General features: G+C 35.3%; 1 protein-coding gene across 1 annotated transcript in view; it reads left to right on the top strand.

Annotated features, from left to right (window-relative positions):
- CNTLN (centlein) overlaps positions 1–14,935 on the top strand; it is a 201,423-nt gene that overhangs the window by 96,729 nt on the left and 89,759 nt on the right. Inside the window, exons 12-13 of the mRNA XM_026073572.1 lie at positions 5,285–5,406; positions 8,224–8,349. Of these exons, the coding sequence (XP_025929357.1) occupies positions 5,285–5,406; positions 8,224–8,349 (248 nt within the window). The remainder of the gene's footprint in view (positions 1–5,284; positions 5,407–8,223; positions 8,350–14,935) is intronic.

Genomic DNA, 14,935 nt, shown 5'->3' on the forward strand with positions numbered 1-14,935 from the left:
AACAAAACAAAACAAAAAACCCTCCAGCTACAAGCTTACATAGATAAAGATATACCAAAACAAACAGGCATTTAAAAAATGCAGAATGCACATATTGTTATGGACTGTAAGTGTGTTAGCATAAAAGAATACTCTCCATCAGTTTGTCTTTTTTTCCTTACTGCAGAGAATCTTGTGTTGACATTCCAGCAGTCCTAGGAAAGCCCAAATTTCAAGCTATTTCATCAATAGCACATACTCGTTAAATATATTTTAAAAATTTGTATCTGAGAATGTATAATTTGAGAAATTTATGTATTCATATACGTAGAAATAAAATTAAGCAGAAAGTACAAAGAAAAATTTTAATTATACAGTTAGTTCAACATTTTAAAATACCCAAGTCAATTGCTTGGAACATGCATTACACCCTGTATTCTTAAAAGTTATGCCTCAGAAGAAGTTGTTCTAACAAATACTATTTAAAAGAAATACCTTGGTAGGAAAGCATCATTGAGCGTGTATTACAGTTGCTCGTTTTGTCCCCATTTTATAGATGCTTCTTTTTTGTTTTTGTTTGCTTGTTTTACTTAAAAAAGACCTTGAATACCTTTTGAATGCTCTGTTGGATTCAAATTCCATTTCCATATGCATTCTTAAAGCAATCAAAGAAAACCCAAACCCTGTTTGAGTCCTATTTTATTAAACATTTACAATCCATACTCTCCTCTTGTTTTTTTTCTCCACAAGTATTTTCAAATTGACATCCAAAGCATACCCTTTCAAGGGATTTATGTCCTTTCTATGAAGTACTGTAAGTATTTGATGCTTCTGCTGCCTGTGATTGTCCAGTGGTATGGAATTTGTAGGGTATTTTCAGTGTATGTAACTCAAAGCAGAGCTGGTTTCGCTGAACATGCTGTGATAAATTTCAGGTGAGTGAGTGAGAAAATACAGCTAGCCCTATGAATTGTAGTCTTGAGTTCCTGCTTCATGCAAAAGTATACTCTTATGAGATGGGTCAATTTTAGAAAAAATGTGATTAGATTTTCTTTGTGTGTGGGAATTTTATTTTAGCACAAATGCACAAATTCATCACCCTGTATATGTGGGAAAATTTGATAAGTTTTCTTAACACACATAGTATATGAACAAGACACATGATACAGACTTCAGGTTCAGTCCCCCAGGCCATCTTGTTCCTGTTTGGTAGTCAAAATTTTGTGAAAGGTTTTTTGTTTTCATCAGAGAGACCGAAGGCATGTCCTAGCAGTTGTACTTGAGAGCTGTACTCTTTGTTACCCTAAGACATACATGTATTTTCGTTGGCCTCCCTGACTCTGATCCTGCAGACTGTTCTGGCACTGTGGAATACAGCTGCTCTGCCTTTGGCAGCATAAGCTCACTCACCAGCTCATATGTTGTTGTCTTAAGTGAAACAAAGTTCTGCATTTCTTTGTGGTTTCTTCTGGAAAGAGGAGTGAAGAAAAGCACTCTGAATTTCTAAGCTGATATAGAAAAGAGAGTATTGTTATTCTGTTTATGACTTCATAACACAGGTCAGTTATAGTAGTTTCTACTGTTTGGCATACTGCCTTTGGCATTCCTTCTGTTTCAGCTTGAAGCATAATTTGAAACCTGTGCATGTTTGTTACAGTGCAAGTATGGGATCTCCACTAACTCTTGTGTCTGCACCTCCAGTCTTTATCTGTGCTCAGCAATATGCTGTAATCCATATCTTTAAAGGCGAAGTATATCTCCCCTTGAAAATGAATATATGAGCTCCTCCATCTCTAGGAAACCTAGCTGACCTCCCTGGCAAAGTGCTTTAATTGAAAAGAAGCTATGCAGACCCAAGTCAACGTATTAAAACACTGTTGTGGCACTACATTCAGAATTCAATGATGCCACTGCCAACATGACACTGAATTGACCAGTCATAACAGTAATACCAGAATAGTTCCATTGTTATTGTGTGATTTCTTCACATTACTCTCATCTCAGGCATTACTTTCTACAGAGGACAGTGAACATGCTCAATATTGTCAAAACTGGCTCTTTCATTATTGCCCCCTCAAGCAAAGCGTTGACTGTATGGATTGCCTGAAATAGGCTTACAGAAAAATTGAACAATCATCTGTCAAAGAACATACTGATTATGCATATCCTGAAGATAAAGTTGTGAGTTTATCTATCGCCCTTCTGATAATTGGTAACAATTTTAAAAAATGATAAGCAGAATAGCTTTATTTATTGGTTCTTTGAGCTACAGGAAATGTTCATATCCCAGTCAGCATTACAAAGTAACAGAAAAGGGCAAAGTTCTATTCCTAGGGTTTTTCCCAGTTTTCCTTGGGTTACTCATTTCTGGCTAAGGAATTTAGCTGTTACTACCTTGATCACTAATATAGACAGGGTAAAGGTGTATATTCTTAACTTCAGAAGGTCAACAGCTTTTGATACAAAATCTGCTACATTTCTGCAGTCTAGGACCTGCTGAAAAAGTAACAGAGCTCATTGCTCCCTTGTTTAGGCAAGTGAATGTCAAAGTAAATAGTGTATTTCATGGATTTTGAACGTGGATTTTTGACTATCAAGCTGGTACATCCCAGCGTAAGTATATCAATCCATTATTTGTCTTTAAGAAGTGGGTAGGAGTTTGGTCTCTGAAAGTTGGATATTTGATACAAACTATGAACATGTTCTTTTGCCCCATATTATATGCCTAGAACTATGATCCTTGGCACAGTCTAGAGGAGATGTTCCTGGCTTTTACCAGAAGGTTAGTTACCAAGAGCAATAGGATTTCTTCCGTTTGCATTTTCTCATCCTTTTTGTTTAAAGGTCTAAAATTTTTGAGAGAATTAGAACCAAAATGTGTAGTTCAGTCTTTAGGGCTATCTTAATATTTATTTATATCAGAGAAGAATACTTGTTTATGTAACTGTTACACTTAATTTAGATTCCTTAGATGGTCCTGTTCTCTGTAGGGCATTCAGATGCTGAAAATATGTTAATCTTACGGCTTTGTGGAAAACAATTTTTTTTTTTTAATATGTGCAAGATTCCTCACTTCCTATCAGCCCAAACAGCAGTAGTCAAGGAATTGAACTAGTATTTTTTTTCAGTTCTGTTTTAGTTCAACTTTTGCTGTGACAGAAGTTGTTACAGTTCAATTCAGCCGAATTTTGAAATAGTGATTAGAATCATTTTTTTGGTTTTTGGCTTGGCTGAGCTTCCCTGCAAATAACAAAATAACTTTTTTTTTTTTTTTTTTCATAGGCAGTTGGGTTCCTCCTCCCACAGTTTGGACGCTGCCTTTAATGATCTCACAGGAATTACTATAGAATAAGACTGGCTACCTGGAGATCCAGCACCGCTAGAGAAGATTGTTCTGTCCCATTTCTGTCAATATATAGAAAACTAYATACAAGACAGCTTAATGATTAGAAAAATAGAACATAATCCAATCACAGAGAAACAGAACTGAGATTCTAGAAATAACAGAGTAAATTGAGAGTTCTTAAGTGCTTAATACTCCAGTAAAAGAGAGTGATTAGGACAGTTGCCTATTTTCTGTTTCTTTTAAAACAGAAATAAGCTGTAATAACTGTAGTGGAATGGGTGATGGAACTGGTAAGCGATAATGAAAAACATGAGTTCATAAATGGGAAAAGCCAAATTCTGCACTTGCTTGCACCTTTGTAAGGGCATTGACACTAATAAACTTCTGAGGATTTATACTGAAGACAGACATAAGTTTCCAGTATCTTGCCAGTCTTGATCAAGTTTCAGTAGCAGTATCAAGCAATTTTGGAATAATGATTTCATGAAAATGACTTCAAAACTCCACATCTACACTGTCACAATTTCCTCTTGCACTGCCACACAAAACTTAATCATAGTCTGTATGTCCTTTGCCATAAATTAATCTGAAGCTTGCTCTTTGTGTAATTGGTTTTAATATTGTGCTGTTTACATAAACTACTTAAAACTAGACAAAGGTATTTTTTAAATGGTTCGAAGGGACAGATAAACTTACAGATTTATTTGATTTAGTGATTGGTTCAGAAAACTTAGAAAAGTATTTACTGATAAGGTCACTTTGGGACCTTTTATATTCCTAAATTGTCTTTGTGTGTCACTTCCAGAAAAATTCTTATTTTATATATGGTACAGCATCTGAAATTTTAGTTGGTTTCTTTCAGCTTTGTTTGTGTGTCACGAAAGTTGGGCTACTATTTGGAAGACAAGCTTAGACTAAGTATAGTGTAACTAACAGTCTGTATAAAGGCTTGTCATGTGTTTATGGTTGGATTTAACTTTTACTACTTACAGCTCTGACTATTGGTGTATCTTATATAATGGCAAATGCTGAAAGCCCTCCTTACATATAAACAGTAAATGCATGCAAATAAAGTATTGTGATTTACATAGAGATTAAGAAACGTGTTCTGCAGTCACCCCACAAGCAGAGCTCCCATTGAATTGAAAATGCAGCATAAAGAGCAAATTTTCCTGCAGGATAATATTTGATTAATTCTTTACTACACTATGCCAGAATTTAGCTTACTTCATACTGTGGAATGTCCTTTTCTTAATGTTTATTTTTTCAAAGCACAGTATTGTTGTTTATAAAAAATTTTTTTAACTTGCACATTGTTATCCTGTAACATAAATCAGTGCATATCTCTTATTTTTAATTCTCTATAAAAGTAATGCTTTTTTAATGATTCATATAAAAGCTATTGCAAAATTTCTTTTTCTTTCTTGCTTGTTACATAACAATGTGCTAGAGGTCAAAGTCTGAGTGTTTCAAGATTTATATATGTATGTGTAATAAATAAATAAATGGGGGAATCTTTGTATCATTTCAATTCTTGAGATTTGTGATGTCAATTTCAGTGCTGACAATGTTTTCCTCAGAAATACAGAAATTAGCCTTCCATGCAAAAAGAAGAGTAGTTTAGAGGAAAAGACAGTACCAACAACTCCTTTTCAGTGTATATATTTTTAGGTATATTAAGTCAATGCATTCACAAGATAAACACTAACATTTTGATAGTAAATTTTTTTAAAACCTCTCAGCAGCATGAAAAAAATATTTTGCCAAATTCACTTAAAAGTAGTAATGAGAAAAAATAAATCTGCATTTGACCTCAGAGACTGATTCTAGATCTTTTTTATCTAAATTTTTGAAACTCTTAATAGTTACTTAAATGGAACTTTAGTTTCATGAGTTTTGTGTGAAAGTCTCTTACATTTTACCCAACTCTAATTTTGGGGTTTTTTTGGTGCTACACAGACTCGAGAAACTGATGAGCTAAGAACAGCCCATGAAAAAYGCAAAGAGAGACTGCAGATGTTACAGACCAACTACAGAGCACTAAAAGAGCAATTAAAGCAGTGGGAAGAGGGCGATAGCAGGTAAGTTACATAGCTCATTTAAAAACATTTCCCTTACACAAGAAATGTGAACAAAAGTATTATATAGGTATTCAAAACAGAATTTTATTTAAATGAAGGAGCTGTTTTGTGATGATCAAGACTTTATCCTGTGTAAAAGCAGAATACATGGCATACCTCTATATAAGAAAATTTAGAGCCGAAACCAAGAGTAAAATGTACTGAGCTGACATCTTAACTTATTTTATTTAGGATCCCGTTTTGAGCTTGAGTACTGGACAAAGGTCTGCTATGGCTGCTTATTATGCCTGTGTAATTCCCCAGCTGATTAATTTGTTGGCTGTGTATGTTTTCAGTTTTCTATAATGGAACAATAGCTTCTTATGTTTCAAACAGTTTTTGAAATATTTGTATTTATTAAATGATAAAGAAATAATAGCATTTGTGTGAACATTTACAGATTCAAACATTAGCTGAAGCTAATCCTAAAATCCCTTTTTAATAGGGGAAAAAAGAGCATGTGCATAAAAAGCAGGGTATTTTCATCTGTTAAATGGTTATAAAATCGATTATTCCTGATTATTCTACAGAAATATGACAGTAATATATCTTCATGAATGAAAAAAGAAAGAATATCAGAACTCTACCACACTGGAATTTTAATCATGAATATTCTATGTATATAATTCTCACTTAAAATCTATATAAATTAGTGAAAATTTTATGCAAAAATTCTTTTCTGACATCCTGAACAGAGAGTTAGGATTTTTGGTAAATAGACACATCTGGAGAAGTGAAGAAATTTCTTATCACTTCACTTATCAGACACTGTTGAGGTGGAGTTGTTTAGACTCTATTCCAAGAAAGTAATTTGAACAGATTCTTAAGTCCTGATGGCTTTACTAGGACTTCAGTTAGTACCTACGGTTCAGAATATGCATATATGTTTTTTCTAAAAATAGTTCTTTTTGTAATTAGAGCAACATTAATAGCCTGATTCATCTTGACACAGACTGTTCTAATATTTTTCTGACCAAAAAAGAGTCCTAGAAATCAATGCAAAAATTGATAGCCATTCATAGTGCCCAAGGTGATGTAAAGGATGGTGTAGTGGGTTATACGTGAGTAACTTTTTGGCCTATTTGAGTAGGTGTGTATTCCTATATAGTACTTTGGCTTTTTTTTTTTTTTTTTAAGTTTGTCTTTTAAAAAGAAAAAAGTCTGGATGTACAGTAAGTTACAAATTCACAACATGTTTTGGTAGTGCAGGAAGATTTTTGAAATATCAAAGCATAAATAACTGGCAGAGTTGTTTAAATGGCTAAAGAAGAAGCTGGGTTTATTTAGGAATAACATCTAGAATTTTATCTTCCAGCTCACTATTTTAAATTCAGTGCAAGCTGAAAATGACTGAAACCTAGTGGATGACAGTTCCTTATCAAGTGAAATGACTTAATTCAATGTCTAAGGAAGCATTTGTAGTCCACAGAGAGGCCAAGGCAAAAAGATTTAAAAAAAAAAAAAAAAAAAAGATCAACCCGGAAGAAGATGGTTAAGTTCAAACTTGATATACAGTGAAGCAGTAGTTAAAAAGGGAACTTCTGTTTCTATTGAAAATTAATGAGACCAGCTTATGTCCAGATAGGAACATATTTGGGCAAAGTAGGTACTGGGAAAAGTGTAATCTTAAAAGTTTTATTTGTTAATTCATAGTAATTAATTTCTTCACCAGTATTTAATGTGAAGAGCTAAAAGTCAGAGGTTTTTGATGATTTTTGTCATCAGAAAAGAGCTGGATATAACCTTCAATCTTTTTGTCTATCACCAAAGGGTTTTATTTTCCTTTTTTAATATGCTAACAAAGGAAAGTAGACAAGACTTGAAGAAAATCAGTCTTTAAGTTGTTATACCTTAAACTGTTGTTCTGGCATCTCAAAAAACTTCTTATTGCTGGTGTAATGTAATTTGTTCCTTAAGAACTCAGTTTCAGGTACTTACGTGGCATTTCTGATCCTATGTAAGAGGTGGAAGACCCCACTTTCCCTGGTTCTTCATAGATTGGAGTCTGTTGTCTCGATGGCAGCTGATGGGACCTAATCCACCTGTCAGTGTGCATACAACTTCCAAATATATGTGATTGCAAAGATGATGGGGCCTTCTGAGCTTAACAGATTCTCTGGTAGTTTATTTCTATGGTCAGTAGGAATTTAAACTGCAGGGAGATTGAAATTAATTTTGTAAAGGAACACTTTTTATAATCTTTCATTTTATTAAAGCATATTAAATATAGTCTTCTGAAATAAAACTTGTGAAATATTTTCATTTTCATCTGTGCTTTTAAATTCAGTATATCTTTTCCTGATGCATCATCTATCCATAGATACCTTATTCTTTTATTAGACAGTGGATACACAGTTTGATGTAGAATGTGCATTAATGTGGCTTCCACATTGGTTTGCAGAGGTACAAGGCGAGCTGGTGGCTCTCAATTTTCTTGCAAGACATTGTGTTATGCTTTCACCTTCTGCTTTCTCATATCAGTATTATGAAGGATGTTGACAGAATGAATGAGGGAGATACTGGTCTGCCACATGTCAGTTGAGAGCCCTGCTGCCTTACTAGCAGGAATTCTGTCTGAAACTACTTAATTGGACTTTTTTTATAATACTACATTTTAAGTCATTAAGAAATGTGTACCTCTGTTAAGCATACAAGGCTTACATCTAGTATATGCAACAATTACAGATCTATTTTCCGAGAGGAAGTATATTTTCATTCTCATGGTCTGAAAACATGTAGATATTTATAAAGAAACAATCTGTTTTCACTCATAAACAGGACTGAAAGCAGTAAAAGCAGACACCAGCGTGCAGACCCCCGTCAGCTTTGTCAAGAGGATTCTGATGCTGTGTGTAATGAATTGGCTTATTTCAGAAGGGAGCACAAAAAGCTATTGATTGAAAAGTGAGTTTGTTTCTTAAAGAGTATTTATTTAAACAATTTTTTCTGAAGGTTGTGCCTTGGAGGCCATGCAGGAGGAATTCCTTGCAAAATTCCAAGATTAAACCATCTTCTACCACGAGCAGAAAGGAAAACATCAGCCCTTTTTTTTTTTTTCCTCTTAAATCAGTGACAAGTTAGAAGTTTGCTAGCACTAACAGCAACTGTATTCCATGATCTGGGGATTGTGTTAATTAATGTGGCTCTCATCTGTTGGAGGTGTCGCTCTTCATTAGCCTGTATTTTACACACTGCCGTGCTTCATTTTTGGAATGAGGTGGTAAGGGGATAACCTAGCCAGCCATCCTTGTTTGATCTCTGTGATACATACGCAATGCAGAATGCCTCAGCTCTCTTGGTTCCCTGCCCTGTCCTGCTAATCCCAGCTGAGCTCATTATGGTGTAGCCTTGCTGCTACTCCTGGAGCCAGAGCTGTCCAAGCTAATTACTGGTAGCAGCAGAGCTGCCTGTTAAGGGTCTGGTGTGGATCTGCTAACATGGTCCTTGGTAGTGACCTGCAAAAGCACGAGGGAGTTGCTCTCTTTCTTGCTGTGCACAGCCTGTCCTTTGGGTTTAGTGCTGATCCCTTCACACAGCTCTTTTAGCTGTAGTAAGTGTAAAACTTGGTGAAGGAAGCTCTTACTTTAGAAAACATACAGTTTGCGTCTTTGATCTCGTAATTCATAGGCTATTATACTCAGCCAGGCAAAGTAAGAAAACGTCCTTTTATACTAGACAAAAGGAAGTTAGTATGGTATAATTAGCCCTTTGCAACTATTTAATGCTTTCTGTAAGTCTTTTTTTTTGTTGTTTAAGAATCAAGACATTGTAGAAACTTCTGTTCAGACTTTGAGTATCTTTTTGTCAGCATTAAAGAATATGTGTTTTCCCAATGGGTCACAGTGCAAACCAATTTTGTGGACATACCATGAAGGTTGCTATCACAGAATTTCAACAGCAGCAAAATGTTTCATAGTATGTAAGTCCTTGTGTTGCCCATAACCTTTTTCAGCATCCTACATACAGTATTGCCAGTAGTTGTGTTGCATGGAGTATTCTTATACAGACTAGTTACAATTGTGTGCCTGTCCTTGTCACTTCATCATTACAACTTTTCCCATGTTGTTTTGAAAGTAGCACAAGACATCATTATACGTACTACTTTTATTTTGATTTTTACATAGGAAAGGACACTTCTCTTGCTGTATATGTGATTGCTGTTGTGATACTCCTTCCATCGCTAATCAACACATGCACTGCAGGCAACAGTAACTTGGGAAAAATAATATACTGAAAATCTTGCACTAAACCTCTTCTTTTCACACAAAGCTAGGAAACAGAGTTTGCTTATATATTGTGGATGCCCTGAAGGTCAATATGGTTGAACTGTTTTTCTAGAGGCTAGCGGGCTCCTGCGTAGCATCACCTCTATGGGGAACCCTCTTTTGCCTGGTACATTCCAGATCAGTGGCCTTGACTAGCCACAGTTGTGGTGAAGGAGATAGTTGAGCTCTTTCAAATTTAGAATATTTAAGTCAAAATGAGTTCTTTTAATTCTCTCTGTTTCTCAGTAAGAAGCCAGTTTGCTCTTGTGGTCATTAAGATGAACTTATGTGGGATTAAGTGCTTTTTACTTCTTATTGGCAATCTAGCTTATTTTTAGTTGAAGTAAGTAAGGAAACAATAGCGCCTGTGTTCTGCATGTCTGTCTKCAATGTCTGCGTCTAATGATGTCTTGATTCATTGAAGCAAGTGAGCATTTAAATATCTGCACTTGATTTTTTTTGAGATGGTCATTACTACATACATTCCCTCTTTAGCTCTGTGGATAAAGGACGGGATCTTCAGAGTAGTGCCAATTTCTTAAAAGTGTGATTTTAAAAACAATGTAGGCAAATCAGTTTAGCCCATAGCTTGTGTGGACCCATTTAATTTGGTAGACTGTACTGATTTTTAGCTGAAATAGATTAAGAGCAGGTATAAGCCAAACCTGCTAAGCGACTCTTAAACATGAGTGTATGTGTAAGGATTTTCTTTTGTTTTAAGTCTGTTTTAACTTTAGATGTATGTACCTTCTGTGTTTGAATAGTCCAGACAATGAATATTAAGAAAACAAAATTATTTGTTGTTGTTTCTTTCTTTATTGTAACTCTAAGGAAGATATCCTTTCTTTCTTTGCCCCTTCCAACTAAACAAGCCTTTAATTTGCACATATATTGATCTAGAAATAGATGGATAGTGCAATAAAATACAAGCAGTAAAAGACAGGAAAGCCCTTTGATGCATGTCCCAGGCTCTTAAAGTAAGTCATTAGCAATATTAGCATACTCTAAACAATCAGTTTGTAAGTCATGAAATCTATTTATAAGTCAGGAAAAACTAAAGTTCCTTGGAAAAGTTGCTTGTCTTTGTAGTGCCTAATTTCAAATCCTGTTAAGTTAGTGCAAAGACTGCCCAGTGCTTTGTGTCAGGCCCTTACTTTATAAAGTTTTTTTTCCCCACTATAAGCAAGGATTTTTTTAGACTTTCATGTAAGCTGTTACACACTGTGCATGTTTCAGACTGGAAGCTAACAGTGATAGACAAGTATGGTTTATGGGCTTGAAGTTAAGCACCTGTTTTTGAAAATATATGAAGTCTCTGTTTTCACAGAGTTCAAAGTGCTTGAGATCTGAGTCGACTTTTGGAGAATGTTGCTGCAGAATGTGTGTGTGGGGGGGGTTTACCACTCTTAAGTCTGCAGTATGAGGCATTTTTTTTTCTGTGAAACTTCTTTTGCTGATACTGTATCACCATAGTCTCTATGTATGTAATCTAATCTCAAATCTCAGTCTTTTATTCTAAGATAGTGTCTTCATTCTCTGTGTAAACTCAGCATGTCAGGGTCCATGGTTTTTCTGTGTATTCAGTAAAGAATAGTATGTGTTGCATTACTTTGTAGTTAATAATGGAGTATATTTCAAAGCCACACCCTGTATTTTCCCCAGTCTTGACATGATATATAAATTTGAGCCATTTGTGCCTGCAAAAATGTTTCAATAATGTTACAATCAGTTACTGGATTAGTAAAATCTAATAATCAATAAACTATGATTGTTCAATTTGTGGTCACTTCTTTATGCATATATTGCTCTGGAATATTTCCTGGTATTCCTTGGAGGGAAGAGGATTTTTTTTTACTATTACTGTGATTTATCTTTATACTGAGACTATTACAGAACAATTATTCTAACTGTATGGAAACTGCTTTTAATGATAGTTTTACCTGAAAAAAAGCAGTTTTATCTGACTTCTTTATTAAGCCTCTTCCCCACTATTTCACAAAGAATATCTAATTATATTCCAAGCATCACTGTGTAGCTGATGTGGATTGAAAGCTACATTTCTAATTTTATTATTTATAGAGTCTCAATTTTTTCATTCTTTGGAATTAGAAAACAAAGAAAAGTGTGTAAGATTAAAGTTCACTTTGAGATCTAGACCATTATCTAAGAAAATAGTCTAGCTCTTAAGCTCCCAGAACTCTGTCTGAAGAAATCCTAGCAGTTTAGAATTAGCAGCTGCCTGCTAAACTTATGCCAAAATTGAAGAGTTACAGAGAAACAAAAAAAGATAGTTCAACTAAATTCACTAAGAATTCTTCAAAGTTTTATTAAAGCTAATGGCCAAATGAAAACAATTCCACAGCTCTGCTAGCATGTCCTTTTTCTGATCTTGTTTGGGTCATTTTCTCTATGAAATTGTGATACCTGTACCATGTTGCAGTCATTTCCTTTCAAGTATCACATACCTCGAGCTACTGAAGTATCTGTTATATTGGTATTCAGGTTCTGYGTCAAGAAAAACATGGGACTTGGTCAGTTTTTCTTCCCCTTAAGCAAACAGAAAAACAGAATAGTATTCAAATAACAGTTAAAACTTTAATCAAGATAATGGCAAACCTTGCTGTACAAAAATAAGTTTTTATCTGAGTTACATGGAACTGCTGAAATCATGCAAGACTATTGTCTAATAACATAAAAATTTTGAAATCTCTTAAATTCAACTATGTAACAGCAGTGTTCTAAGATTCAGCATCTTGCAGCTTCATAGAACTGGAAAGTTTTCAATGAATATTGGCAAAACATCTTAATACATATGTATAAAAACTCTAGTATAGCTCTCAAACAGTTTTTTTGGCTAGACTAATTTTAATCCTTGTTATTATGTTCATACATATTGTTTTGTAGTAGAGATTTTCTCTAAACATTAGGCAGCTCCAGCTTTTTTATCTACGTTGTTTGAATTTTGCTGAAATTCAGGCTAAATTAGTATGTGGCATGTCTGTACTGTCACAATTAAACTGTTGCTGGGTTGTGAGTTAGTTAAACTGCTTTGGTATTTCCATAGTAAATTCCATTTCCTTGTTGGCTGGAGTCTAAATAGATACATTCTTTCCCCTAACCCATTGTGTACAGACTTTGGAAAGACGTGTTTGAGTATATATAAACTGCTGTGGGAGCTTTACAGTTTTATGTCTTTTCTTCTGAATTGCTTTGTAGGAGATCTTGTAGCTGACATCAGCAACACTGAACTCTTTGACATAGTATAGTCTCTAATCTAAGATATGTACTCAGTATCCTCAAAACTAACTGGAAATTTTTTGTCCGTGTGGTGTGCTCATATGCAGCTTCTGGTAAGGAGGGAATGTGTATAAAGTGAAAAGGGCAGCCACGTCCTAGCCACTTAATTGAAGAAGCTTTGGTATTCTTTCTTTCTTCTGATCACCTTTATGTGCTGTGCTGTGTGGAAGTGGGCTCTGGAGTGCTGAAGCATCGTGTTGGAATCATTGCAAGGTAACTAGCACTCTTTCTATGCTATAGCAGCCATTTATTAAAAGTTTATTAGCTTTGCTTTCTTAGGAAGACAGGACTGTTACAAGATTGATTTCTGCTTTCCGTATTCTTCATGGAGTCAGAAGAGCACTTGTATATTCTTTGTGCTGGTAGCTAGCCAGCGAGGTGGCAGGAGCTTAACTCAGAGCTAGCAGCAGCACTTGATGCCTCTTGCATTCTTGGCTGTCAGAATGTGGATGGTGGTGGAAAGATAAAGTTGCTATTCTGAAATAGTGCCAGTTAAGACACTCTAACAAACTGACTTTATTAGTTCCTCTGCTTCTTGAATATGCATTTTTTTAGGAAACCTGCTGAAAAAAATGCATTTTGGATCATCTTGACAGTCTCTTTAGCTAAACAGGAAATGCCTGGTAACTGGAGACTTTTAGCTTAAAACTCCATTTTGTTGTGCATAGTGTCCAACTACTAGAGTAATTTTTTCTTTGTCCAGCTGGACAGTTAAGTTGTGATGGAGGAATGGTTAGGGGAATGGTTAAGCGAGAGAGGGCATGATCTGATTGGGATGAGCAATCCCGTCTTCAGGGTAGAGGAAGGAATCTAGGCCAAGGCAAGCGAGCCTGAAAGCGGCCTTATAGCGGCCTTGAGCACTACAAAAGAAGGTATTCACGAAACTGGTAAACAAGTCTGGACGGAACTAGGTTCCATATATGAAAGTGGACCCCTCCTCGTGGACAGCAACCTTGCACCAATCATATATCCGCTTTATGCGCGTGGACAGAAACTGTAGCCAATCATGTAACTATTGCTAGCGCATGCTTATTGCTTATCCATATATATACTTTGTGTAAACTCTAATAAAGGGAGAACGATCATACTCATACTGAGACTCCGTCGTTACTCCGGGTCCGCCTCCCCCTCCTGCGTCCTCCGACAAAGTTGTGTACCGAAATTAGTGGGGAAACAAAGGGCATTCATGCTACATCAATGTTAAAAAGTGTCATCTACAGAGTATAGCCCCTCTGACATATGTAGCACCTCTGGAAAGGAATCTTCATTTTTGTTTTTAGTCTTAGGAGCACTGGAGCATAGCAGGCTTCTTACTGCAAATACTTAACTCTAATAGCTCAGGACTTCTGGTTATACGGTTACTTTCTGCTTAGCTATATTTGGTTTTATAACATAGTATTGCTAACTAAAATTATTAAGTATTTCAAGAAGTTTCAAATGGATAAAAAGATTGCTAGTTGTAAAATAGTACCTTTCCTCCTACTGAAAACAATTAGAATGGAAATTCTGCAATTGATCTTTTGAAGTTTTGACAAAGATGAGTACCCACTGACTAGACTTAACATTGCTTCGTGGAGATGATAGAACAATAGAATGAAGCAGTGTCTCTGCTTTTTTTTCTTCAGTTCAAGCTTAAGTGTAAGAACTTAAAACAGTGCAGTTGTTGACTAAAACCACCAAAAATAATTGGAAATACCAGAAAACAGCAGTGTGAGTTGTACTAAAGGGGAGATTTTTAATAGACATTTTTGAAAGACYAAAATTAAAACCCTAAATGCAAGATGAAGTCATTTAGTGGCTTTTTACCTAATTAACTCACATGGCCTCATTCTGTTAAGAGAATTATTTTCTGTTTTCTAAGCAWGCTACCAGGTATTCTCTCACAAGATACTGTATCAGCTAACTGAACCAAATATGTTATTTTCTTA

The sequence above is a fragment of the Apteryx rowi genome, unplaced genomic scaffold (assembly GCF_003343035.1).
Source record: "Apteryx rowi isolate R43461 unplaced genomic scaffold, aptRow1 scaffold_37, whole genome shotgun sequence".
Lineage (NCBI taxonomy): Eukaryota > Metazoa > Chordata > Aves > Apterygiformes > Apterygidae > Apteryx > Apteryx rowi.